The 25,594-nt window shown below is 43.2% G+C and overlaps 4 protein-coding genes across 4 annotated transcripts; 2 read left to right on the top strand and 2 right to left on the bottom strand.

Moving 5' to 3' along the window:
- Positions 1 to 329: 329 nt before the first annotated feature.
- LOC134181714 (murinoglobulin-1-like) lies at positions 330 to 14,450 on the top strand. Its single transcript, XM_062648981.1, has 23 exons — positions 330 to 677; positions 968 to 1,038; positions 1,097 to 1,148; positions 1,273 to 1,346; positions 2,188 to 2,239; positions 2,295 to 2,382; positions 2,450 to 2,549; positions 8,114 to 8,320; positions 8,378 to 8,575; positions 8,632 to 8,748; positions 8,813 to 8,872; positions 8,932 to 9,162; positions 9,224 to 9,373; positions 9,437 to 9,742; positions 9,815 to 9,920; positions 9,980 to 10,181; positions 10,243 to 10,468; positions 10,523 to 10,747; positions 10,808 to 10,859; positions 13,558 to 13,689; positions 13,764 to 13,940; positions 14,007 to 14,088; positions 14,151 to 14,450. Exons 1-23 carry the CDS (start codon positions 563 to 565, stop codon positions 14,428 to 14,430), a joined length of 3,303 nt encoding a protein of 1,100 aa, XP_062504965.1. The 5' UTR covers positions 330 to 562; the 3' UTR covers positions 14,431 to 14,450.
- On the top strand, positions 14,449 to 16,036 carry LOC134181713 (C3 and PZP-like alpha-2-macroglobulin domain-containing protein 8; the record flags this gene model as incomplete). The annotated part of the gene is made up of 6 exons (XM_062648980.1): positions 14,449 to 14,829; positions 14,898 to 15,050; positions 15,111 to 15,286; positions 15,348 to 15,441; positions 15,501 to 15,575; positions 15,633 to 16,036. Coding segments are annotated over 6 exons (1,029 nt in total), but the record flags the coding sequence as incomplete, so codon positions are not given.
- Positions 16,037 to 21,910: 5,874 nt separating this feature from the next.
- LOC134182273 (uncharacterized) lies at positions 21,911 to 23,117 on the bottom strand. The gene has a single exon (XM_062649669.1). The coding sequence runs from the start codon at positions 23,091 to 23,093 to the stop codon at positions 22,011 to 22,013; it is 1,083 nt and encodes a 360-aa protein (XP_062505653.1). The 5' UTR covers positions 23,094 to 23,117; the 3' UTR covers positions 21,911 to 22,010.
- Positions 23,118 to 23,134: 17 nt separating this feature from the next.
- Positions 23,135 to 25,161, bottom strand: LOC134181712 (uncharacterized). Its single transcript, XM_062648979.1, has 2 exons — positions 23,222 to 25,161; positions 23,135 to 23,148 (listed from the first exon to the last, which is right to left on the bottom strand). The coding sequence occupies exons 1-2, from the start codon at positions 25,146 to 25,148 to the stop codon at positions 23,135 to 23,137; spliced, it is 1,941 nt and encodes a 646-aa protein (XP_062504963.1). The 5' UTR covers positions 25,149 to 25,161.
- Between the last annotated feature and the right edge of the window lie 433 nt (positions 25,162 to 25,594).

The following is a 25,594-nucleotide window of genomic DNA, read 5'->3' as shown; positions in this document are numbered from 1 at the left end:
TTCATTCGATCTTTCGTTAGATCATTTCAAGATAAAGGCACAATATTCGCTTCTCGCAACATGTGGACTGTTTGCGACATTGAGCTGTGTATCTTCACAATCTCTTGCTCCGTGAGACGACTAGCTAATAACACATTTGCAAAATGACTGTGCTAAGGTTGGCTATACGTTTCAGGCCTCCCGATATTAGTCATGTCGTGGCACCACAAAATGTAGCACCGGGAGAAAAATTTGTTGTGTACGTTCACGCAGAGAACATTTTTCGAAAATAAAACAGTCAGTGTCTGTACACGTGACAAATTCTGCTGGAAGTTCGCTTGCTTCAAGCAAAGAAAGAACAGTAATCCCAGATAGTGAAATATTGATATAGTATATATCTATAGTCGTGTCAGATGGGATCTATCTTTCTGTAGGTTCATTCAACACGTTTTCACTAGCGGTGTGTCTTTACATGTTTTACTCTTTCACCTGTCTTCAACTGTGCACTTACTGTAGTTACCGTGCACCGTAGATTCCTGAAGATGCTGATCCGGCTGCAGGTCCGTACAGCATCGACGTCAATATGACGACGCATCTGAAAACGTTGGTAACCAGAAGTCTACCACTTACGATATCTGGAAAGAACAGAATCATCCTCATTCAAACAGACAAACCTATCTACAAACCAGGAGAAACGGGTATAATATAATCATAATATATTTCTATCGCATCAGCACAGCAATACAGCTCCCACTGGGGGCATACTAACAGACAGACACACACACACACACACACACACACACACACACACACACACACACACACACACACACACACACACACACACACACACACACACACACACACACACACACACACACACACACACACACACACACACACACACACACAACTAAATACAGAGCAAACAAGACAAACTACCTACAAATCAACCTCTAGATGATGCTAAATGGGTTTTGGTTTTCAGTTATGGCAAGAGTGATTGTTCTTGATCGTGAGACGAGATCAGTGACAGGAGGAGTTACCGTCACTATAGAGGTGGGCGTGATCACAATTTCCGCGCCAACTTTGGTCTACAAACTTCATTGTGTTATAGAATCCTAAATCATATACCATTGGACGTTATTCCAACATTGACTTAGAATTTGGTGAGTGCCTAAAATTTAACGCATTAACTAAGAATGCCGTTACTAACACACTGCAGCACTAGCTGACACGCTTTAACAAGGCATTTGTTGATCAATGATTTTGCAACTAATATATCTTGCGCAGGTGTTGGCAAGTTTGAGTTTCCACTGTCTTCTGAACCTGTTCTTGGAACACACACGCTATGTGCTACATACGAGGTACACTCTTACCAATAAGATGTGTCTATACAGGCCCGACGAAAGCAACTTGAAAGTGGAGCGGCCTAGCGAGCGTTAAAGGGTGTGGCTTAGCGCACAATTAGGGTGGGTTGGCTGGGCGTGTTCATGATACTACTGTCTGTTTCCCGAAGTGTGAACTCGGAAGTGAGTAATCAAGTAGAGGTCCCTCCAGGTGTCCTCATTAGAGCACTAAGAGCTGTTCCAGTTGGACCATGTTATACCAATTATCTTAAATGGTTCCAGTTGCTGATCCGTTGGTCTTACAAGGTAATTGGATAATAGCCATTGCTCCACCCGTTTGTCTTTGATATGCAAAAGTATTGTCCTTCAGTTTCGATTGTAGGAAGGGCTTAGATAATTTGATAAACAGAAATGCCAGACCTAGCGGTTCTAACGATACCGAGATCATCGCGAAAGTCCAAAAAACAGCGGAGATATTGATGATTTTCAAAGTTCACACTTATGGGAAACAGAGAGTAGGTACTCACCAACACCAGTTGACGTGAATCATCAAATTAGTGAGTAGTGAGCATGCGCACAGTGTGCTGTCACAGAGGTTGGGGAATATACTCCAGGTAACGAAAGAGCAGACGTAGGAGACTTCAAAACAGTCACCAAATTAGTAGAGCCGCAATCCGCTAGATGACCAAATATATTATTTTATTTAATCAGCTCTACCTTTAGACCGGAAGTATGCGGCAATCGTTCACTGGCTGAAGTCGAGTTTTCAAAAAGTGGGGCGGCCATGCTCGCTGCTGCCGCTGCGGCTCCGTCGGCCCTGCTATAAGTACTCTAAGACTTTGTATCTCTTTATATATAGGGTCTGCCCAAAAATCAGCGTTCTTGCTTTACATTTAAAGTCAAACGTTATGGTAATTCTGCTCACTCTAACCAAAATATATCTCTTGCAATAAATGTTTCTTGCAGTTGTGCCCAGATTTTCCTGTTTGGTGGCACTCACTAATGATGTCCTCGATTGTGTTACAAGTCAGGTCTGCTTCACTGTGTCAGCAACGTAAGCATCTATATAATTACAGTACAAGCTTCTAAAATGTAGTTTGTTAATTGATTCAATATTCTAGCTATACTTACGGTCAAAAGGTTAGAGGATATTTGAAAGCAAAAGTGACTCCTGAATTCAGATGGCCACGTTGTCGAGGAAATCCCATTACAACGCGCATGGTCAGATGTGATTAATTAAGTGAAGTAATTCACCTTATTTTAAGTTATTTAAATTTAAGTGTATACCATTCTAACCGTTGTTCAAATGTCGGAAATTTTCTGCTGGGATCTCATCTCTTACCATACAAATCTTGTAGTTGTTAATTAAGAATTAGTCAGATTTATTTAATGTTTTAAAAATATTTCAATTATAACTTTTGAGTTTAATTATCGTATCATAAATTTTAATTATAATAATAATAGTAATAATAATAGCGGGAAGCCTATACACGGGCAGTATCGCCGTCTCACTGAGCAACCGCCTTTCGACATGAAAGAGACTTACGGATGGCTAAAGGAAGCGAATCTTCCTGCTGCAACTGAGGGACTGGTTGGTGCTGCTCAAGACTGAGCTCTTCGGACTCGGTACTATAAGCGCAAGATTCTACATCGTGATGTCAGTCCTAATTGCCGCATGTGCAGTGTAGGACTTAAAACAGTCGACCACATTTGGGGCAGGCGGTAGTGCTTTGGCACCGATGGACTACACGGATCGACACAATCAGGTGGCCTCCATCATTCACTGGGATGTTTGTGACCCTTTGGGGGTTTCAGTGGAAGGCAGATGGTACCGGCATCATCCTGATGGGCTTGTGGAGACGGATGACATTATAGCAGACAGCAACATTGGCAAGAAACATGCTGGAAGTTGGCGAAGCACAGCGACTTGCGAGTAGAGATAAGCCGCATGTGGCGTTGTCGAACACTGGTGGTTCCGGAGGTCTTGGGAGCTTTGAGCACAGTGCACTCAGGTATTACACGGGTGGTTGAACATTATTCCAGGTCATCAAAACCTGCAGGACTTACAGAAAACAGTGCTTTTGGTATCTACTCGGATCCTTCGTAAAGTCATGTCTTCTTTCTGGACAGCCGTGATGGTGTAAGTACTTCTGAAGCAGGGTTTGTTTTCGGTACTTGTAATAGACTTTACAAACCAGACTGATCAGGTTGAGTACGACAATTTATTTCACTTCGTACCAATGGGTAATCATATATTTTTTTGAAAACTTATCACAATCAGTGTCTCTGCAGTGTGGTAAGTGGTAGTCATCTGAGTAAAAAGTGCTATGTTTGAGTAAGCTCAGTTTAAAACTTGTACAGTACTATAATTGCACTTAAATTTGATAGCGTCGAAGATTCCAAATATATTGACTTAAAAATTTGTTAGCGAATATTTAATATCATTTGCTATTATTTATGACGTACTCAACAAGATTAGTCTAGTTTGTAAGGTCTCTTGTAAGCACAGGAGGCAAAGCCTGCCTCAGAGGTGTTTAGATCATTATGACTGTCTAGAAAGAAAACATGACTTTACGTCGGATCCGACTGGATCCAACAAGCACTGCTTTCTGTAAGTGCTGCAGGTTGTGATGACATGGAATAATGTCCAGCCATCGTGCAATACCTACTTGCACTGTGCTCAACTCTCCTAACACCACTGGAACAACCAGTGTCCGACATTGCCACACGCGCCTTACTTCTACCCGCAATTCACTGTATTTCATCACCTACTCAGCCTGTTTCCTAGCGATGTTGCCATTAGCAGGACAGCTGATATCAATAAAAAGACAAGTGTTTGTTTTTTACCTCTGAAACAGATGTCAAGACGATTGGCACCGATCTTCGTAGCAATAGGGATGGCTTTATCCCACATCATAGTGATTTCGTCCGTCTCCTATCGCCTATCACGATAATACCAGTACCATCTGCTCTCCACTGGAACCCCACAATGACGAAAAATGTCCCATTGGATAATGGAGGCCACCTGATTATGTCAATGCGTGTAGTCCATCGGTACCAAGGCAGTAGAGTGCCAAAATGTGGTCAAATTTTTCCAGGCCTACACTGCACAAGCGGCAGGTGGGACTGACATCTCGATGCAGAATATTGCGCATATAATTCCAAGTCGGAAGAGCTTGCTCTTGAGCAACAACAACCAGTCCCTCAGTTGAAGCAGTACGATCCGATAACTTCAGCCATCTGTAAGTCTCTTTCATGTCCACAGGTGGTTCTTCAGTGAGACGGAAATACTGACCATGCATCGGTTTTCTGCTCTAGAACTGTACACGAAGATAACTGCTGCACTTGCGGAAATGTTTCGCATCTGTCTGAGGTGCTTGCTCGAAGACACCATCAGACAGGATGGTCCCACTTCTATGCAGGCTCTCCGACTAGACAGAATCTCCTGCAGCTGTGCAAGAAACTGACGGACAATGCGTTGGATCGAATGACACGACCTACTAGCATCACACTCCGGTACCATTTGCATGAAGAGTTCAGAGCTGCTAAGGAGGTAGGTAACAGTCCAGCCCCAAAATACAAGACTATACGCCGACTTGATCTGTTGTAACCCTCAACCGTCCTTGGTGCACGAAGCGTACAGCCGATAAACGTCTCCTGCAGGGATGGTGAAAACCGTGCATAGAGAGAAGTTTTCTGGCCCGTCGATCAAGCTGCTGCAGGTCCGTGGTGCTCCTATGAATGACACCAAAAACCGTAAGTCAGAACCGGCAGTGCAAACCCGTTGATAGCCAGAATCTTGTTGTGACGTCGAACATACAACTCGGTCCGGAGAACCATCTTCATTCTACGAAATTGCTCACAACGGAGAGTCTCCGGCTTAGTGATGTGCTGGATACCGTTGCTTTCGTCCACACCCAAATACTTGACTTGACCAGGTTCCAGAAAGTGGATGGTGTCCTTTTTTCCTACCGTCACCCCAAAATTGTATCCAGATACCTTGACGTTGACAAAATCTGAGACAGCATACTTGTCCAGACCAAACATCATCTGGATTTCAACCCTTTCAGCTGATCAGGATTCCTGCCATACACCTTCAGGTTAAGTTAATCATGTAAAGTAGAGACTGAAAAGCTGACGTTTGGCAGTCTCACCACGCCCAGTGCTCATCCAATAGCTGTAACCACTTCTGTGTAACTCCACGCTGAGAAGACTCAGAGCCATACAGAGAGAAGAGGACATAGTGAATCACCTTAGAAAATACCTCGCCTGATCTGGATACCGTTGCCGTAGTAAAGAACCATGGATGTCTTCCAGCTCTTCATCACACGTGACAGAAACCTGCGCCAAGACTAGACTAGAATCTTATGCAGCTGAAGACATCGGAGTAACCAGCTGTGTGACACGCTGTCATGGCCTTTCTGGTAGTCCACCAAAGCCATGCTCAAGTTCCTGTGCCTGATCTTACAGTCCTCGGTAAGCAGTTTGTTAATCCGCAGCTGATCCTTTCCAACAAACGATCCCTGTTGACAACCCTTCTGCTCCGATTACATTAGGTTTCCTTGAACAAAATGCCCTGCAATACTCTGTCTGACTACTGAGGCAAGAGTCTTTTAGAAGACAGATATACAAGCGATAGGCCGGTAATTTTTGGCCTGGGTTACTCTTGTCATTCTTAGGTATAAGAGTGGTTGTTTCCTGAGATAACCCGTCAGGCACAGAGTCCAGGTCCTAAAACAGGAGGTTTTAGTTATGAGTGAAGTCATCGTGAAGACACGTGATGCGCTTGACCCAGTAACAGTAAACCTGATGTGGTCAAGGAGACTTCCAGTTCTCTATCCTCTTAAGACACAACGTGACCTCATCGCCTGAGATAGGTGGCCATTGCAGCTCAGCTGTCCGGTACGTCTTCCCATTGGTTTGACGACTCAGCCAGAAGGCAGACTCAGTATGACACACTTCAGTTTCCATGATATTAGCCCAATACTGCTCAATCTCAGACTCGGATGGTGGGGAAGTGATCTGGATAGTCTGCTTACCCAATTCCCTGTAAAAACCGTCCAGCATCTCGTTGAAACAAAACATTCTGGCGAAGTCTCTTACAATTGTTCTCCAGCTTCCTAGCAAGCTAGACCTTAAGACTCTCGTTCCAATTTATGGTAACCTCACAAATCTCCGAACGAGAGATGATCAATTGATGCCGGAGTGGTTGGAGCTCATGTAACAAACGACTGATCGGTAAGCCCCTCCTAACTTCCCGCAACAGAGATATCGCTCGCCGAAGTACACGAATCTCCATATCCAGTCTTCGTCTCCATGTCTGTGTTTGAGAGTTGGTTGACTTCGCCATCTTTCAGCTCCGTCAAGCAGCAGTGTATACCAAGTAACTGACTTCACCCATATTAGTTTCACCCTTCACTAAATCGATGATTGCGTTAAGAGCATCAATAAGCTACAGAGTCACACTGTGAGAGGAGATCCTGGAAATTTGTTGTTTCTTACATATAGGAATTTTCCTGACTTTTTGTAGCTCGATCATCAAGAAACTCCCGACAGAGCACAGGCTCTACAGCATGCATCGCCATCAAGTGAAAGATCGTCCTTTGTCTGGTAGTGAACTGAACTGATTCGTGAAGTCAGAGTCTACATCTTTTCTAGCCAAGAAGGTATACTAGGATGGGTGGTCATCAGATCAGAGTCACAAGGGTATGGTGATTCCTTAGTAGATCTGCACTAAACTGAATCCAAAGTGCCACCCATAGATGTGCAGACTCCAAACCGAACAGTGAGTAGCTGATCAAAGGATCCATTCCACAAGTAATTAGTAGAATGATGATCCTCTTGCATCATTAGCAAGACAGTTTTCTCACCGCGTGCAACAAGTGCCTTCTTAACCGAAGCCGTACTAAGTGATACACAATTGGCATGCAAGAGCGTGTCCACAGAAACGTCAGCTGACGAGTCAGAAAACTCATCCAATGTCGTCATCTGTATACCAGCACAAACATCAGTTATAACAGGTGACAAACCTGAGACTGGTGTTCCATCTTGTTCGGCCTCGCGCTTGAGCTCTTCCAACTCCCCTTTAGTCAGTTTTTCAGAAGTTAGGAGATATCGCTTCTGGTCTGCCAAATGCTGTTCAGAGACGTCAGTCAGAAGAATTCCGTTCACACCAAAGCTGATGCAAGAGTTTTTTAAAACCAGACATCTTCCATGACAACCCAGCGCGGTAGTAACAACGTAATAATTCCCTGTTCATGTGTTGTGTCCACTTCCGTCTGGTGGAATTGCCGCTCCGGTTAGATAAGATAGTGGATTCGTCAGGAACGGTGGAAATAGTAGTCTCGCTAGTGCCAAATTCAAACCAGAACCAGAGCGAGAGATTGTTCTACTAGTCGCCCTCTTGTACAACCGTTTCCGGTCTTCCAAACGGTCGTAGAGATTCCAGATGCCGACTTTACGAACTCTGCTCTTGTTTACCGACAGGAAACGAGCTCCTCAGCTGGCTCTGAGAGGAGCGATAGAGCAAACAACCTTTCTATTAATCTAAATTATTTAGTAATTATACAGTCGTTAAAGTATGAAAGAAATTCTTCTGTTGCAATTAGTAAATGTAGCATTACATGAGAAATTGTCAGTGTACAATACAATGCACTGTTCAGTCAGTGTAACATACATGTAACAGATCAGGAAGCATATTCTTTGATCTAGAAGACAAATGCTATTAATTGCGAATTTCTACACTGTGTATGCACACCGTGGTGTAAACTCAACTTTTCTTACAGATCGATGGAACCACTGCAATGTGTATAAAGTTCTGCGCAAGAGGCTGTGAAAAGCTAGACATCGATGTCAACGTGACCGATCTGCAGTCTCAAAAAACCGTCCAATGCGATGGACAGACAAGAATCACAAGAAGCCACACACCAAACAAACTGACTTTTATCCAAGAAGACAAAACATTCAGCCAGTGCCAATACACCACATTAAAAGTAAAAACAATTAGAAACTTTGGACGTCCTTATCGTTTCTAAGTGTTCTCGTTCTAGGTTGCAGCTTCAAGTTTGATGGGAACTCCAAAGTATGCAAATGTAAGCCTGACGGGTACGATATACACGATGAACGAAAGCGGATGTCTAAACTATAGCTCTCAATCGCTGAAAGCTATTTACCAACAGACTGATAGAAGTGGAGTAGCAACATTTAATGTTTGTACTCCATGCAACGCTTTGTCTCTCCGTTTTACAGTAGGTAGTAATTTTTGGAAGCTTACAAGGTTAATGCAACCGCGTTCTGTATTTAGGCTTCTGCAGTTCTGATAAAAGAAGCAACAAATCGTTTTGCTGATGCATACACTTCTCTAAATATGATCTATGCTCCTGAAAGAATTGTGTTGTCTAGCAACCAAACACGAGTCGAGGTATACGTGATTGATTTCATTTGTCTGGTTAGTCCTATCGTCATAACGCTTTGTCCTGATGCAGGTCGGTAATACAGCATCTGTTTATGCATCTTTTTCCAGCAAAGTAGTTGCAGACTATTATGTAAGTCATTACCGTCCTAGTAAGAGATAGCGACGATATACGTCATCCACACTTTCTAGATTGTTAGCAAAGGTAAGATAGTCAGTCATGGTGAGTGCTTACATAAAAGAGATCAGAATGTCAGAAGCAAGCATCAACAGTTGTGTGAAGACGGAGGCATTAAGAGAACTTGCTCATTCTCATTTCTTGTGACGACATTGATGGCTCCAAAAGTTACTGTAATTGTCAGTCAGAAGAATCAAGCAGCTTCACGCATCGCATTTGATGTAATTGCGAATACCAGATCACAGGTCAGTAGCGCTGTAGCCGGCAAGGTGTCCTATTTTTTTATTACAAGCTTGTTCTTTCTAGATGTCTCTGGAATTCCGAGAAGAAGAAGTGAGACCTGGCGAAAAAGCCCATGTACTAATACATGCACCTGTCTCGTCTTACGTGGGCGTAGTAGCAGTCGATCAAAGCGTTTACCTGCAGCAAGACAAGAACCAACTTACAACAGCTAAGGTGACCTTTTTTTGTTTTTTTCTTGTTCCTAACCCATTCCTCAAACAGTCGTTTGTCTTTCAGTTGTATGATGAGATTAGACGGCTTGATGAGTACAAGCCACTGACCGTGAAGCGATACGATTGTGCCTGGCGTCTACATTTCAAATGTAGTTGCGACTGTTATAGGTATCGAAAAGAATCGAACCCACCTCTTGCAAAACCGAGACCTCTCCCTGCAGTAGACGTAAATGGTCCTCCTGGAGTCAAACGAGACGTAGGAAGAGAGTCGCCAAGCATTATTAGAACTCGTAAATGCTGTGCACGACGTTGCAATTTAATTTACTATCCTCAGTATTGTTCTTACGTCCAAGCAAGCAGCTACTTCACCGTATGACTAATATTATCGATTGCAAAGCAGACTCTTGTTACTAACCAAAACGAATTTCCTATTTGTTTACAGGCTTCTGGAATTACTGTGTCTGACAGTGATACGCCGTCTCCGACTGAATGCTCAAAACCAATGCCTCTAATTATCCCTACATTTACATACGGCTGTTGTGCTCGATGTAAGAGATCCTGCAGGTGTACACAAACAACATTTTGTTTTCTAATTTTTGAACATTAGTAAGTTTTTGGGGAAAACCAAGAAACGGCGGTGGTCCAGTTCGTGCATTGAGTGGAAAGCTAGCAGCTATTCAAGAGAAGCGAGTTGAAACCAGCTCTACAGATGAAGTAATTGATACATCGAACGTCGCCAATCTTGTAAATCCAACTCGTGTACGAAAATTCTTTCCCGAGACGTGGCTTTGGTTTGAGATGGAGATGAAGTATACAAATTGCTTCGATTTTGTCTTGTTAAATTGGCTGTTCAATTTTATTGTTATTCAGTAATCATACACAGACAAAGGAAGTTACTGTGCCTGATACGATTACGTCTTGGGTTGTGGATGCCTTCTCTGTTTCAACGTCAACGCACATGTCAATAGCAAGACCGACAACTTTAAGAGTATTCAAACCTTTCTTCATCACTATCAATCTGCCCTATTCGGTGATAAGAGGAGAGCTAGTAAAGATCATTCTCACCGTTTACAACTACTTGGAGACACCACTAACAGTGAGTGCCCAAACGATTCCATGTTATCTGCCATTGTGACACACTTTTTCCTAGGCAAATGTCGAGGTCCTAGTCGACAGCAATGATCTACGAATAGTGTACGGAAAGGGAAACAAGACAGCGCTACACAAGGCTGATAGAACGGTGACTGTTCCTGCAAGCGCAGGTAACTTCCTATCGTATTACCTTCTACCTCTCAAGAACGGATACCTGCGTTTAAAAGCCACCGCCAGATCGACAGTTGCTGCAGATAGCCTCATACAAAATCTGTTCGTCGAAGTAATCAAATTCATGATTAAAACACAAATTTGTAATCTTATTCTAAACTACTGTTGTTAGCCTGAAGGAGTAAAAGAAGAGTATGCCCAATCAGCCCTGCTGTGTATTAAAGGTATATATATATATACATACATACACACACACACACACACACACACACACACACACACACACACACACACACACACACACACACACACACACACACACACACACACACACACACACACACACACACACACACACACACACACACACACACACACACACACACACACACACACACACACACACACACACACACACACACACACACACACACACACACACACACACACACACACACACACACACACACACACACACACACACACACACACACACACACACACACACACACACACACACACACACACACACACACACACACACACACACACACACACACACACACACACACACACACACACACACACACACACACACACACACACACACACACACACACACACACACACACACACACACACACACACACACACACACACACACACACACACACACACACACACACACACACACACACACACACACACACACACACACACACACACACACACACACACACACACACACACACACACACACACACACACACACACACACACACACACACACACACACACACACACACACACACACACACACACACACACACACACACACACACACACACACACACACACACACACACACACACACACACACACACACACACACACACACACACACACACACACACACACACACACACACACACACACACACACACACACACACACACACACACACACACACACACACACACACACACACACACACACACACACACACACACACACACACACACACACACACACACACACACACACACACACACACACACACACACACACACACACACACACACACACACACACACACACACACACACACACACACACACACACACACACACACACACACACACACACACACACACACACACACACACACACACACACACACACACACACACACACACACACACACACACACACACACACACACACACACACACACACACACACACACACACACACACACACACACACACACACACACACACACACACACACACACACACACACACACACACACACACACACACACACACACACACACACACACACACACACACACACACACACACACACACACACACACACACACACACACACACACACACACACACACACACACACACACACACACACACACACACACACACACACACACACACACACACACACACACACACACACACACACACACACACACACACACACACACACACACACACACACACACACACACACACACACACACACACACACACACACACACACACACACACACACACACACACACACACACACACACACACACACACACACACACACACACACACACACACACACACACACACACACACACACACACACACACACACACACACACACACACACACACACACACACACACACACACACACACACACACACACACACACACACACACACACACACACACACACACACACACACACACACACACACACACACACACACACACACACACACACACACACACACACACACACACACACACACACACACACACACACACACACACACACACACACACACACACACACACACACACACACACACACACACACACACACACACACACACACACACACACACACACACACACACACACACACACACACACACACACACACACACACACACACACACACACACACACACACACACACACACACACACACACACACACACACACACACACACACACACACACACACACACACACACACACACACACACACACACACACACACACACACACACACACACACACACACACACACACACACACACACACACACACACACACACACACACACACACACACACACACACACACACACACACACACACACACACACACACACACACACACACACACACACACACACACACACACACACACACACACACACACACACACACACACACACACACACACACACACACACACACACACACACACACACACACACACACACACACACACACACACACACACACACACACACACACACACACACACACACACACACACACACACACACACACACACACACACACACACACACACACACACATATATATATATATATGAAGCTGGTGAAATAGAGAAAGACGAAAAGCATGACAAGGTGGTTACTCAAGCAGGAGGTCATTTCTACCCGCTCATTGTAGAAACTTTAGGACACTGGTCTCCCTCAAGTCTAGAGACGCTGAAGATCATAGCCTCAAAAGCTTCATCAATGAACAGCATACCTTTCTCTCAGACGTACTCAAATTTGATGGAACAGTTTCCGTGAGACTGTGGCAGTATAATGCCAAGCTATTATACAGTAGACTGAACCTGGACTTTGATGACTTGTGGGATTTTCCTGTCACTGTAAAGTAGTTATGTTTAGGGACTGGGTGGGTAGAGTAGTTTGGGGTAGTTTGCATAGAAGAAGAATATATAAATATATATATACATATGTGTGTGTGTGTGTGCATATATATATATATATATATATATATATATATATATATATATATATATATATATATATATATTCAGTTGTGTTATAAATGATTTCGAAACATTAACTTTGTTAATTGCAGATACTCCTACTCCCACTCCCCAAATCGACGACACGTCCGATAGCGGTCTCAAGTGCATCACAAAACGCTTCAATGCATCTCTCCCACCAAACTACGTTCCGGACTCAGAAAGCGCAGAAGTTTCAGTAACTGGTTTGTTTACATACATTCTAAGAGTGTATCATACATAATTTAAAGCAATAAAAACTATATATATGTATATGCAGGAAATTACATGGGACCAACGATTAGCGGTCTCGAAAGTCTTTTGAGGTTGCCAACGGGCTGTGGTGAGCAGAACATGCTCAACTTTGCCCCCGCCGTTTACATTGCTCGCTACCTCGACACAATCGGAAAGCTTGACGCTGCAACTCGCAAGAAGGCTCTTCACTACATGCAAACAGGCAAGACAATAAAAGGCTAGGCTTTCAGCATTACTCAAATCAATTAAAGATATCTCATTGTATTAGGATACCAGAGAGAGTTGACTTATCAGCGTCAGGATGGATCATACAGCGCATTCGGAGATCGTGATCGTTGTGGAAGCATGTGGTATGTTGAACCAACAAAATGTATTAAAATTTCTATAACATTGTTTATCATCTTCTCGTCAGGTTGACCGCGTTTGTGTTGAGATCGTTTGGTCAAGCGGACGGTCTCATTGGAATGTCTATCGATAACAAAGTGCAGAAAGAAGCGATCGACTTCATCATATCGAAACAGAAGGACGACGGTTCGTTTCCGCCGGTGTGTGGTCCACTAGACAAGAAGATGCAAGGATGCAGTGGTGGTGGTTGTTCTCTGACCGTTTACGTCACACTGGCTCTTCTTGAGGCTGGACTACCACCAAAGGCAACAGCAAACGGATATTATATGCTCAAGACAAACTGCTAATACGTTTTGGTGTAGGATAAAGCGGTAACCGCGGCGCTGAGCTACTTGACAAACAACTGCATATCGTCCAACTGCAGTAGCCCGTATAATCTGGCTTTAGTCGCTTACACGTTGACAAAAGCATCAGGATACGAGACGAACGCAGATGCATCTCTCGATTCGTTAAGAAATTGTGCCAGAACCGATGGCGACCACACTTACTGGCAATACACACTTTCTCCAACTTGTAAGAATAGGTGGGCGTGGTCCTATTATTGCCGATCGCGCTCTTGTGACGTGGAGACGAGCGCCTATGCGTTATTGGCGTTTGCGAACGAAGGATACATCGCGTATAGCTTGCAAGTTGTTCGCTGGCTACTCGAGCAACGTAATCCGAGAGGAGGATTTAAGTCCACACAGGTTGGTAGCAATTGGTCTATAGTATTTATAACAAGGAGTGCCAGTGTTTTTTACTGCGTTTATTGTAGGACACTGTGGTGGCACTTCAAGCTCTATCGGAATATGCCCAGTTGACTTTGTCTGACGGACGCGTTTCGGCAACAGTCCAACTTACAGCTAGTGGTCTAGACCAAGAGCTAATTATCGATTCCTCGAATGCCATGCAAGTACAAACTGTCCAGGTTGACTCCAAATTTGCAACAAAATTGCTTTGATAGCAAAATTGAGCAATTTTTGTTTAGCTTCCCGTTCCTCCTACCCTCATCGAAGTGTCTGTTTGTGGTAGCGGCTGCCTGTTAGCCTCACTCGGTGTCAACTACAATGTACCCAAACCAGACGAGATCGCGGCATTCGACGTGTCTGCTGTCGCCACTATTCAAAAGAAAGCATGCAAATACTTAGTCAGAGTCTGCAACAGGCTAGCTCCCTTTGCACTTTACATAAATATCATCCCTCTATATACAAAATGGTTGGTGTAGGTGGATCGTTAATGATTCGAATAGCTCCAACATGGCGGTGACCGACGTGACATTCTTTTCAAGTTTCACACCAGTGCAAAGCGAGTTGAAACAGGTTAACAATATTGATTAAATCAGTAATGACAACTAGCATATATGATCATGTTTGATTAGTTGGTGAAAGAAGAACGATGTATGATCAAAAGAACAGACTTTAAAGGTCGAGTTCTCAGCGTTTACTTTGATGAGGTTCGTTAATTTTAACAAACAAATAAAAGTCTTTGTGAACACAGTTTAAAATCTTAGGTGACCAAAAGAAAGTGTTGCTTTAACGTAACGATGAAGAGGATTTCAGTGGTCGAAGACCTGCAAGGTGTTCCCGTCATTACGTACAACTACTACGAGCCCGACCAGAGGGGAGGAACTATGCTGTACCCACGACAAGATTGCGAATGACGCAAAGAAATGATATGTGGTGTTGACTAGTTGGGTATGGATAAAAAAACGTAAGAAATTGCTTTCACGTTAGTTGTTGTTATAATTAAGAAACGACGAGAAGTGTATCTTGCTATCCAATGTGTATCTTGTAGACTTAGTTACGTACCCAAGTGAATCGGTAGACACACTGGGAAAAGTTACTAGAGTGCAACTTGAGCTTTATAACAATGTAAATGTAAAACTACATTTGAAAACAAAGTCAAATAGCAAGGTGGCTAAGATTAGTGACTCTTAACACTACTGCGTGAATTGAATGAATAGAGAGAAGCACTGTACAGTGCTAAACCCTCGGCTGGTGTACATGCACACCACATAGAGTAAACGCTCATGAATTTGACACCATTGACACTCACTTCACGTGGTGGTTACGCCTACCATATTTACACAGCTATCTGTCTAACCGCAATAATTTAGGTTGTCGTAATGAGGTAAACCCACAACTGCCAAAGCCAAAACAAAACACTAGTGTGTGAAAACATGTACGTGCAAATATAGATTAGGCGTCTCTGACTCTGGATATCGTAACAAAAATGAATAGAGACGCACTAGCGTACTTACAGGTCAGTCGCTTCGTCCGACAAACAGACGCTGTCATGGACAATGTACGTTCCCCTTCGCAAATTCCCGTTGAGCGCAAAATTTCTGTTAAAAACGACACTAGTGATTTGTGCAACACCGCGGCCGCCCAGCCACGTACACCAAGAAATTTGAAGCCGTCAGACTGCAGAACCACTGTGCAGAAACACTGTGCAACAAGCAAAATGTTACAAATCAGATACAGATACGCATGCATGGTTGTTGGTGGGAAAACGTGCACGTGCAAATGTAGACTAGGCGTTTTTTCTATGTGCTACACCCCTAAAGCAAAGGATCAGCAAAGGACTAAACACCATGCATAGGACGGACGCCCGATGGCCGAATATTCGCTAGCAGCTACTAAACAAAGAGAGGTGGAGCCTTATGATAACATGACGTTCGTGTATTGGTCGGTAATGACACTACTTCTCGTCTATTGGTCGGAATAGCTTCATTTGCATCTGCGCTAATCGAGTATAAATACGGTCGCACGTCGAACGACTACTGAACCCTTAGCCTGGATATCCTAGCCTCGGGTAATAATAAAGTACAAACCCTCCGCGTGCCGTAGCTAGCGGAAACTGCGAATATGTCTGAATGTACCTGAACTATACTTCCGCTAAGTCTTGCGTTGGCCCGACGCCATTCAAGTATATATATATATATATATATATATATATATATATATATATATTCGTACGGGCAAAGTACTGTAGTGTTATGACGGAAGACTCAGTTTGAGCGTGTGTAGACACGTCATGTGCAATTTTTGGGTAGAAATCGACACACTCCCTGCGTGGATTCAGTTCAAATGACTGGTGTGGGCGTCTGTTCGAATAAACTGGAATGTGCTAATTAGTTAATATCCCGTTGAAGACAAATGAAAACTTAACCGAGTGTCCCATTCCGAAAAATTTGCAGCGACTTTTCCGTTCAAAGATATATATCTGGACAACAGACAATTGAAAGTCACGTGCAGGTTCTTACTCACCCATAGGATACATGTAATACCTTGACATGCAGGCATGCATGATTTAGCGCACTGTTTGCTCTCTGTTTTCGATGTTTTCACACTCCCGGTGTAACGCTCGATGCAGGAAACGTGTAGGTTGAATTCAGTGCAATGCAGTCACACGTCTCTTCAGTGAGTCTTCTCGGACCATTTCAAAAGTCCCATTGGATGTATCACTTCGAAGACGTTGCTGCCGTTGCAGGAAACAGTCTTATCGAATGTGGCAGGTATTCGGCGAGCGTACTCAGAAAAAACAAAGGTAGGCGTATTTCTAAATAACCAGGTATCCTACACAAATATGTCGTCGTTTTTGATGTCACCGGTAATAAACGACACGCTCCGTGCATACCGTCCCAGGTCAGCTTAATTTTGGTGGAGGTCCGGTGAGCCGTTGCAAAGTAATTCACTTGCGAGTGAAGGCGGGTCCTCCTGGGACAGTTTAAAATATGCTCAGCACGTTTCCAATTTATACTCACTGACCGTTACTAAAGTGGACCTCTACGTCTTTGCACTGGACATAGTTTGATGTTATCCAATGGACTATACTCAGCACGTTTCCAACCTACCTACGCATGCACTGAAAAATATTTCTTTCGGAAATCTTATCTTTTTGCTCTGGATGTAGTTTGATGTTTAAGATAAACAAATCAACTACAGCTTGCTCAGATAACGCAGTCTGATAGGACTGCTGGATAGCTATAGCATTGCGACGTAACAATGGCATGTGAACAAACAATGGATATTGAAAGTGAGCATTGCACTCTTAGTTATGAGAAAACAAAACTACCCTATGAGATTGGGTTCAAGTAACACAACTTCCTTCAAATTGAGTCTATCAGGGACATTCAGTTTTCTTCTTGAACGACGAACAGCATAGTGTTGTTCTACGTTGCACCCCAAAAGGAGACCCGACTGAAAGTGGAGGTCGATGCCACCCTGCCTATGTTCTTACCCATGTATGTCAAGTTACGCCTGTACCCCAAATTCTAGCCTCGTGGGCGATCTGGTCTAGCCGGCTATCAAACTTAGACATATATATATATATATATATATATATATATATATATATATATATATATATATATATATGATGGCATGTCCACTGATAACAGCGATGACTCAAACCTGCACGTGGAATAGATTAAGTGAATAAGGGATGTGCATGCCCAGGTCATCTCTCGTCTTGAAATGCCTTCTATCCACTGGGGCTAGTAATAGCAACAAGTAGAAAAGCAGAACAAGATGCAGTGGCTTGCCAGAAGCACGTTTCGGTATGTGCAACTGCCAGAAAAGTATGCCACATTACCCTGCTGGAGTGCCTGATCCTTGCTGTAACTGTGAGTGCCAGCCACACCAGACTTTCAAAATTTACCGTCACATTTTGCAGAACTTACAAAACAAAGACAGTAGCATATTGGCTTAATGCTCCTATAGCTGTAGATTGTCACACCACTGAGTTGCATTTGGCACTGACGTTTTTTAATTGGCGGCCAGTACTCACCATGTCATAATGTCGTTATAAAGCTTTGTGAGCTTTTTATTACGACAAAAGCGCCACCCCTAGACTCTCTCACGCTCTGCTAACATTACCGCTGTTGGTCCGCGACTGCTTATTCATCAGGGAGTACCCTGCTTATATCGCAGCTAACCTTTATATCTAAAGGCTGTTCCACTATCCGCCACCAGTGGACGCGCCCAATAGCAGACAGCTCTGCCTTGGGATATAACCCGAGAACAGTGCAAAGTAATTAGAAAAAGTCTTGTAACAGTGCAAAATTACTAAGTATAAGTCTATAACATTATTAACTACTTAGAGTTAGCGTCATGCCTAACAGTCCAAACAAACTAGAAATAGCTTTCAGAGTTATATATATATATATATATATATATATCGCAATTACATCAGCATCTAACATTAATCTACTTTGTATCATACGAGCATTAAATTTCCACAAATTAACAGACAATTGTTGCATTAAATTAGAATATGCTTGTGTAATTATATGTATATATATATATATATATATATATATATATATATATATATATATATATATATATATATATATATATTTACACAAGCGTATTCTAATTTAATGCAACAATTGTCTGTTAATTTGTGGAAATTTAATGCTCGTATGATACAAAGTAGATTAATGTTAGATGCTGATGTAATTGTGATATATATATATAACTCTGAAAGCTATTTCTAGTTTGTTTGGACTGTTAGGCATGACGCTAACTCTAATTAGTTAATAATGTTATAGACTTATACTTAGTAATTTTGCACTGTTACAAGACTTTTTCTAATTACTTTGCACTGTTCTCGGGTTATACTGTGATCATGTTGTTTCTTGTTAGTGTGTACTATTATCGCAATGTTTGCTCTTCGTTTGCCCTGTCTTTACCGTGCTTTTACTTAGTTGGCACTGCTTTTGCGTTGTTGTTTTTCTATGTAGTTAGTTTGTTGTTGGTTTGATAGTTGGTTTGCGGTAATTTTATGTTCTAGCAACTGTTTTGACGTCGTTTCGAGTTAGTTTACTCTGTTATCACTATATATGATGATCTTGATGATGATGATGATGATGATGATGATGATGATGATGATGATGATAACTAGTGATGATGATGATGATGATGATGATGATGATGATGATGATGATGATGATGATGATGATGATGATGATGATGATGATGATGATAACTAGTGATGATGATGATGATGATGATGATCAAGGAAAAGGTAATGGATTTTGGCTTGAAGCGGGTCCCTCCTCAGAAAAGCTTGCGCTTAACCCTAGCGAGTTTCTCTTAGCGGCTCTATATTATATTGAGGATGAGTTGCCCAATACCATTAGGAGGGTGGCTGACACACTGTAAATGTGAGAAAGTTCTCAACAAAGACGGATATCATCTTCTTAGTTGTAAACATGGAGGAGGTCCTATATGGCAATATGATTCTGTTGTGAGTGGATGGTCTGAATGCTTGCGTGAAGTAGGTCTGCACCACAGAAAAGAACCAAGAGAAAGATATACAAACAATGATTGCAGACTCGATATTGTGGTCTTTGACATTGATGCAGGATCGAACATTGATTTAGATGTTGCCTTCGCTCATCCGTGGAGCTCTGAAGTCTTATCAAAATCAGCAGAAGAAAATGGATTGTGGCTTCAGTAAGGGAGGAGCGAAAGAGAAAAAATATGCTACGCTAGCCTTGTCTAGTGGAGGGACAACTAGCCCAACCCCAACACCACCGGCGTAGCGTCGGGGACGGGGGCTGGGGGAGGCTATAGCCCCAAACATTTTGGGCGTGTTACTTCGCTTCAAGCAGAACTATAATAAGTTACTAAACAGTGACAGTCCTCTTAATCTCAGAGTAGTATGTTGACGATCGACGACGACGTTAACTATCTGTCTGTGACAATACACATCATCATTTCAGTATGATAAAACCAGTGTCGAGAAGTCATGGCCATCACTTATTTGAGACGTCGCTATCCGGCAATGGCAGAGTCAAAGAAGACCGCATCACAAAAGCATGCAGAAGCCTATCCATCAATTCTTTTTCAGGTAAGCCTAGTTAATTATGGTCGACAACCCGATTGACCGGAGAATGGAATCTCCTGTGGCTCCGCTACCTAATGATTTGCTTGCACTCCACGGCACTTTCTCCACGGATTTATTCTATCTATTAATTAAAAAACTATAGCTAGACCTATATTGCTCGCTAGATTGCAAAATGCTAAAATTGGTCAACGTCGTTTGCACTGAATTGGTCTTCTAGATTCTATTGTCATCGAGATGCCATCTAATTTTGATGATCCCATGGAGCCATGAAAACCTTTTTGACACAGACCGTAAGTGTTTCCACTCCTTTATCCGCACACTGACGGTACTCAGTCCGACAGTTTATTTGTAACCTGAAATTGATACTAATTTACTTAGATGTCTACAAAGTGAGAGCTAGAAAAGTAGAAAATGGGCGTGGCTTTGTGTGTGAGAAATGGGCGTGATCTGCTGTCTAATGTAACATACCCCCAAACTTGAGGACCACGCTACGCCGGTGCCAACACTCATCTCGTTAGTCTAAGAACATTTTGGGAAATGGGGACAAGAAGCAGAAAGATACCTGAATACTCTTGCGTCAAGAGCAAGGGACTGTAAAGGAAAGAGAAACCATTCTGAGTTTGTCTGTTACTGGAGGAAACATATAGCTGTAATTTGTGCAGAAAGCTAGTGCCAGAGTGATACTAGGAAAACTGAGAAGGATAACAGGAGGTCGGGGAGATGGAGTTATGGGTGAAGAATCGGATGTACAATGTAGTGTTCACTAGTTCGTTTAGTTATAGTTTAATTAAGACACATTGCGTTAGATGTACATGGCATAAGTGGTTTTTTAAGTTTGAGAGAGACATTGTCACAAGGATTATTGTATATTTAGTGTTTGTAATTGTGATTAAAATGTATTGAAATAAATGAAGGCAGACAGACAGACAGACAGACAGACAGACAGAATCAAGTTTATTGTCAACAATCTTCACTACTACAAACAGTTATTGTTAAAATGAAATGTTCTACTTGTAGTCCGAGACTATTGCTAATGAGTAAAACACTGAATGTCTCTATCTACTCCCAAAACACTGTCATCTCCTAATGAGCGCACAGAAAGCCTTGACAGCTTCCGCAAAATCACTCTGCTGTTGCATTTTTGAAGAGTAATAGACAGTCTTTTCCTCCAGAAGGTTTTAAACTCTACCGCAATTCTTCTTCCATCAAAGCCTCTCGCCTTCTTCCCCAGTTCATTCATCAGCTCGTCAGCCTTTAAGCCCCACCTGCCGAAGTGTTCAAAGACGAGTGGGACAACTATAGGCTTCGATCCATCCGCAAGCGATTCCTCTGAGTATTTTTTTGACTTTGCTGCCTCTCGTTTAGCTGCTGCATGGCCACCTTCTCTGGCTGCACCTTTAATAATGTCTTTGCTCCAAGGGTGAGCTATCGAAACATCACATTCTTTTGTGATCCCAGTGTCAGTGTCGTAAAGCGTGATGTCAGGCCGGTTTTCGTTGTCTACAAATCGCTGTCTCGGTTCTATTTGATGGGGAATGAGTAAATCGCTTAGGCAATCACTCCATGCAGACACTATGGAGTTATGCGTCCACACAGGTCCACCTCCATATTTACATGTCAAAAGGTGATAGCCCTCGCGATCCAGCTCAGTTCCACAGTCACACGTCTTAAGCAGCCGGCTGAAAGGCAAACCAGCACCCAACCTCATACAAGACGCTACACGAAATTCATTCGGCTTCAGTGCGTTCTTGTCTGAAGTTGGTATTACCTCTAGCCATGCTCCAGCTCCTTTTCCGTGTAAGGACCTGATCCTTGCAACATGTCTCTCTGAGTTCATGCTTTTGATAACTTCTTCTGATCGTTTATGAGAAGCGTCTACCGTCAGGCGATGTTGCAATTTTCTAGGGTATTCTGTCATCTGCTCTAAGGTGTGAAACTGCTCGTCATCATCTGCACCCGACTTGGGTGGTAGTTTTGCCACCAATGTACGAATAAGTTGTCCTGTATTGCTACCTTCAATAAACCGTTCTAAACGATCTTTCAGAGGTGGAAATCTCAATGGCAGTTCTTTCAAAGAGTGTGCCCATGACGCCAGAAATGCTAGGTGAGCCATCTTCTGAGTTGATGATAAGCCAAATCCGCCGAAACCGACCTTCAGAGTGGCCTGGCTCCATCCGGTGTCATCCAATTCGTTCAAACCAACCATGTCAGTGAAAGTAGTCCTTGTAAGGTGGTCATGACAAACAGCTGCATGCAGTAACCTGTCAGGTGGCACAGTCCTAGCCAAAAAATTCAGCCTGGGGACATGACAATGTCTGAGCAAAAGGAGGCCACACTGAGGGTCGTCAAGTTCAAGTAGCTTTGAACACAACGAGCTGCCCATGTTAGCCACAGCCAGGCACCTGGACTGAACATAATCATGATTGCCTACAGGTGACCCCAACACGTCGATTCCATCTTTGCTAACTGGGACACCAGCGCTGAAATTATCAGGAGCAGTGGGAAAATACAATTTGCATTTTTCATCTTTGATTTCTAGACCGATCTCAGAAAGGGATGCCTTCAAATCCAAAAGGACTGCTAAAGCATCTTTTGGTGGTCCCAGAACATAGACATCATCCAGATATGCCAAAAGCGTAATGCCCGGGTGGTTATTCTGAATAACTGTTACAATGGGGTGTAATGCTGCCGAGAACAAAACTGGTCCAAGGGGGTCACCCTGATGGACACCTTCTTCTGACTGCAATTTCACCGTCCCCTGACCGTTGACATATATCAAAGTACTTGGTCTATCATACATTTGTCTCACATGGGCATAGATTTCAGGAAAGTTCTTCTTTGATTCTTTGAGTATGCTATCCCTTGATACCGAGTTAAAGGCGTTTTTTACATCCGTAGAGAGAACTGAACAGTCGGGATTGCTCTCCATGAGAAACGAAATGTGGTGTATCAATAACTCTGCCCCACCACGTGTAGCAATGCCATGTTGTATGGGGGAAAAGTAGGAGCAGAAAGATTCATTCAGCTGAATACACAGAGCCTTAGCTGTAATTCTCCTGATAGCTTCACCGATGGCAATGGGTCTTACATCAGAATTTGCTTTTGGTAAGGCAATGAGTCGAGATGCTGTCAGAAGTGGCAGAACTGAATCCGGAACTTTACCATCTGCAATGAGCGAGCACACTCCATAGAACAAGTTACAAGTCAAATCATTCTCCAGGAGCCCACGAAGATGTTCATATCGCCAACCAGAAGGCCCTGCTCCACTTCCTCTGGGTGCCTTCCTTATGGCCTCAAAATAAGCTTCCTTCTTTAAAGAAAAAGGATGCTCTGATTTCTCTTGCTCGTGAAAATCATCGTGAGACAACTGAGATGTCCTTCGCTTAGGATGTTTGCTTGAGAGCTTGCTTACAGTGTCATCAGTAGTAGGAGCAAGACCCTGACTAGTCAAAATTTGTGAAGCTCGAGACATCTCACCACACTGAATCAGACGCATAGCAGCCTTCTTTCTCTGATCTGGGCCTGAGGTAGAGCGAGATCTATTCGATCCTCCACGTAGATGAATCAGTTCATGCCAGTGAAACTGCAAAAAGCGATTGTAGATGGCCTTGACTTCTCTTGTACCTACTTTGCCACCTCTAGCATGTGGTTGGAGAAGCATTCTAGGAAGCAGAAGAAGGAGTTTCCATCCTCTATCACTGGTAGGGTCATCTTCAATCTTCCTCAAAGGAACAAGACAGCAGTCATGAAACAAACCTCGAAGACCAGGTGTTACATTCTGCACAGTTCGTGGTGGCATCCAATCCAATATGGCTTCCGTGGTCAGAGAGTCAATCAGCCTCCATGCCTCAGCCTCCCTGTCAGATTGGAAGTTTGCCTCCAATTCAACACCAGCAGAAGACTTATCAGGATGTGTAGACGCCTTAGCAGGTTCTTGTGATGAAGTTTGGGTGTGGTCAACGCATATGGAAGACGAACAACATCTGGATGTGTGTTGATGGATCTTGAGGAACCACTGAGAACACTTAGGACATTTAGATAACCCATGTTCTTGAATGAAAGCTTCTGGACAATCGTCAGGCCTGTGGAAACTCCTAATGTGTGCAAGAACCCGTTTGAACGTGTTCTCCCAGTTGCAACCAGCAATAGGGCAACGTATGCTGGCCATTACAGCATTAGAAGGCAAGATAAATGCTGCTAAACTAAATAGAAGCCAACACAAATCCGTCAGCGGGCGCATTCAAAACGACAGGAGCGCCATAGTCAACATCCGGGACAGACAGACAGACAGACAGACAGACAGACAGACAGACCGACAGACAGACCGACAGACAGACAGACCGACAGACAGACAGACAGGCAAGCAGGCAGGCTGAAAACAGACAAACGTACAGAGAGATAAACTAATAAAACTTAATTAAAACAGATACAAGAAGTCAACAAACACAATTAAATAAAGTTACAAATAGTATAAATGTGTGCTATCAACACAGACATACAAACCTACCTTACAATGACTGCAGCTCTAATTAATTAAATCTCAGTAAATCAAAGGAGTGTTATCCGTAGTAATCACAATTCACAACTACAACACACACGCACGCACGCACGCAC

The sequence above is a fragment of the Corticium candelabrum genome, chromosome 7 (genome assembly GCF_963422355.1).
Source record: "Corticium candelabrum chromosome 7, ooCorCand1.1, whole genome shotgun sequence".
Classification (NCBI taxonomy): domain Eukaryota; kingdom Metazoa; phylum Porifera; class Homoscleromorpha; order Homosclerophorida; family Plakinidae; genus Corticium; species Corticium candelabrum.
This window is presented reverse-complemented; position numbering and strand designations above follow the sequence as displayed.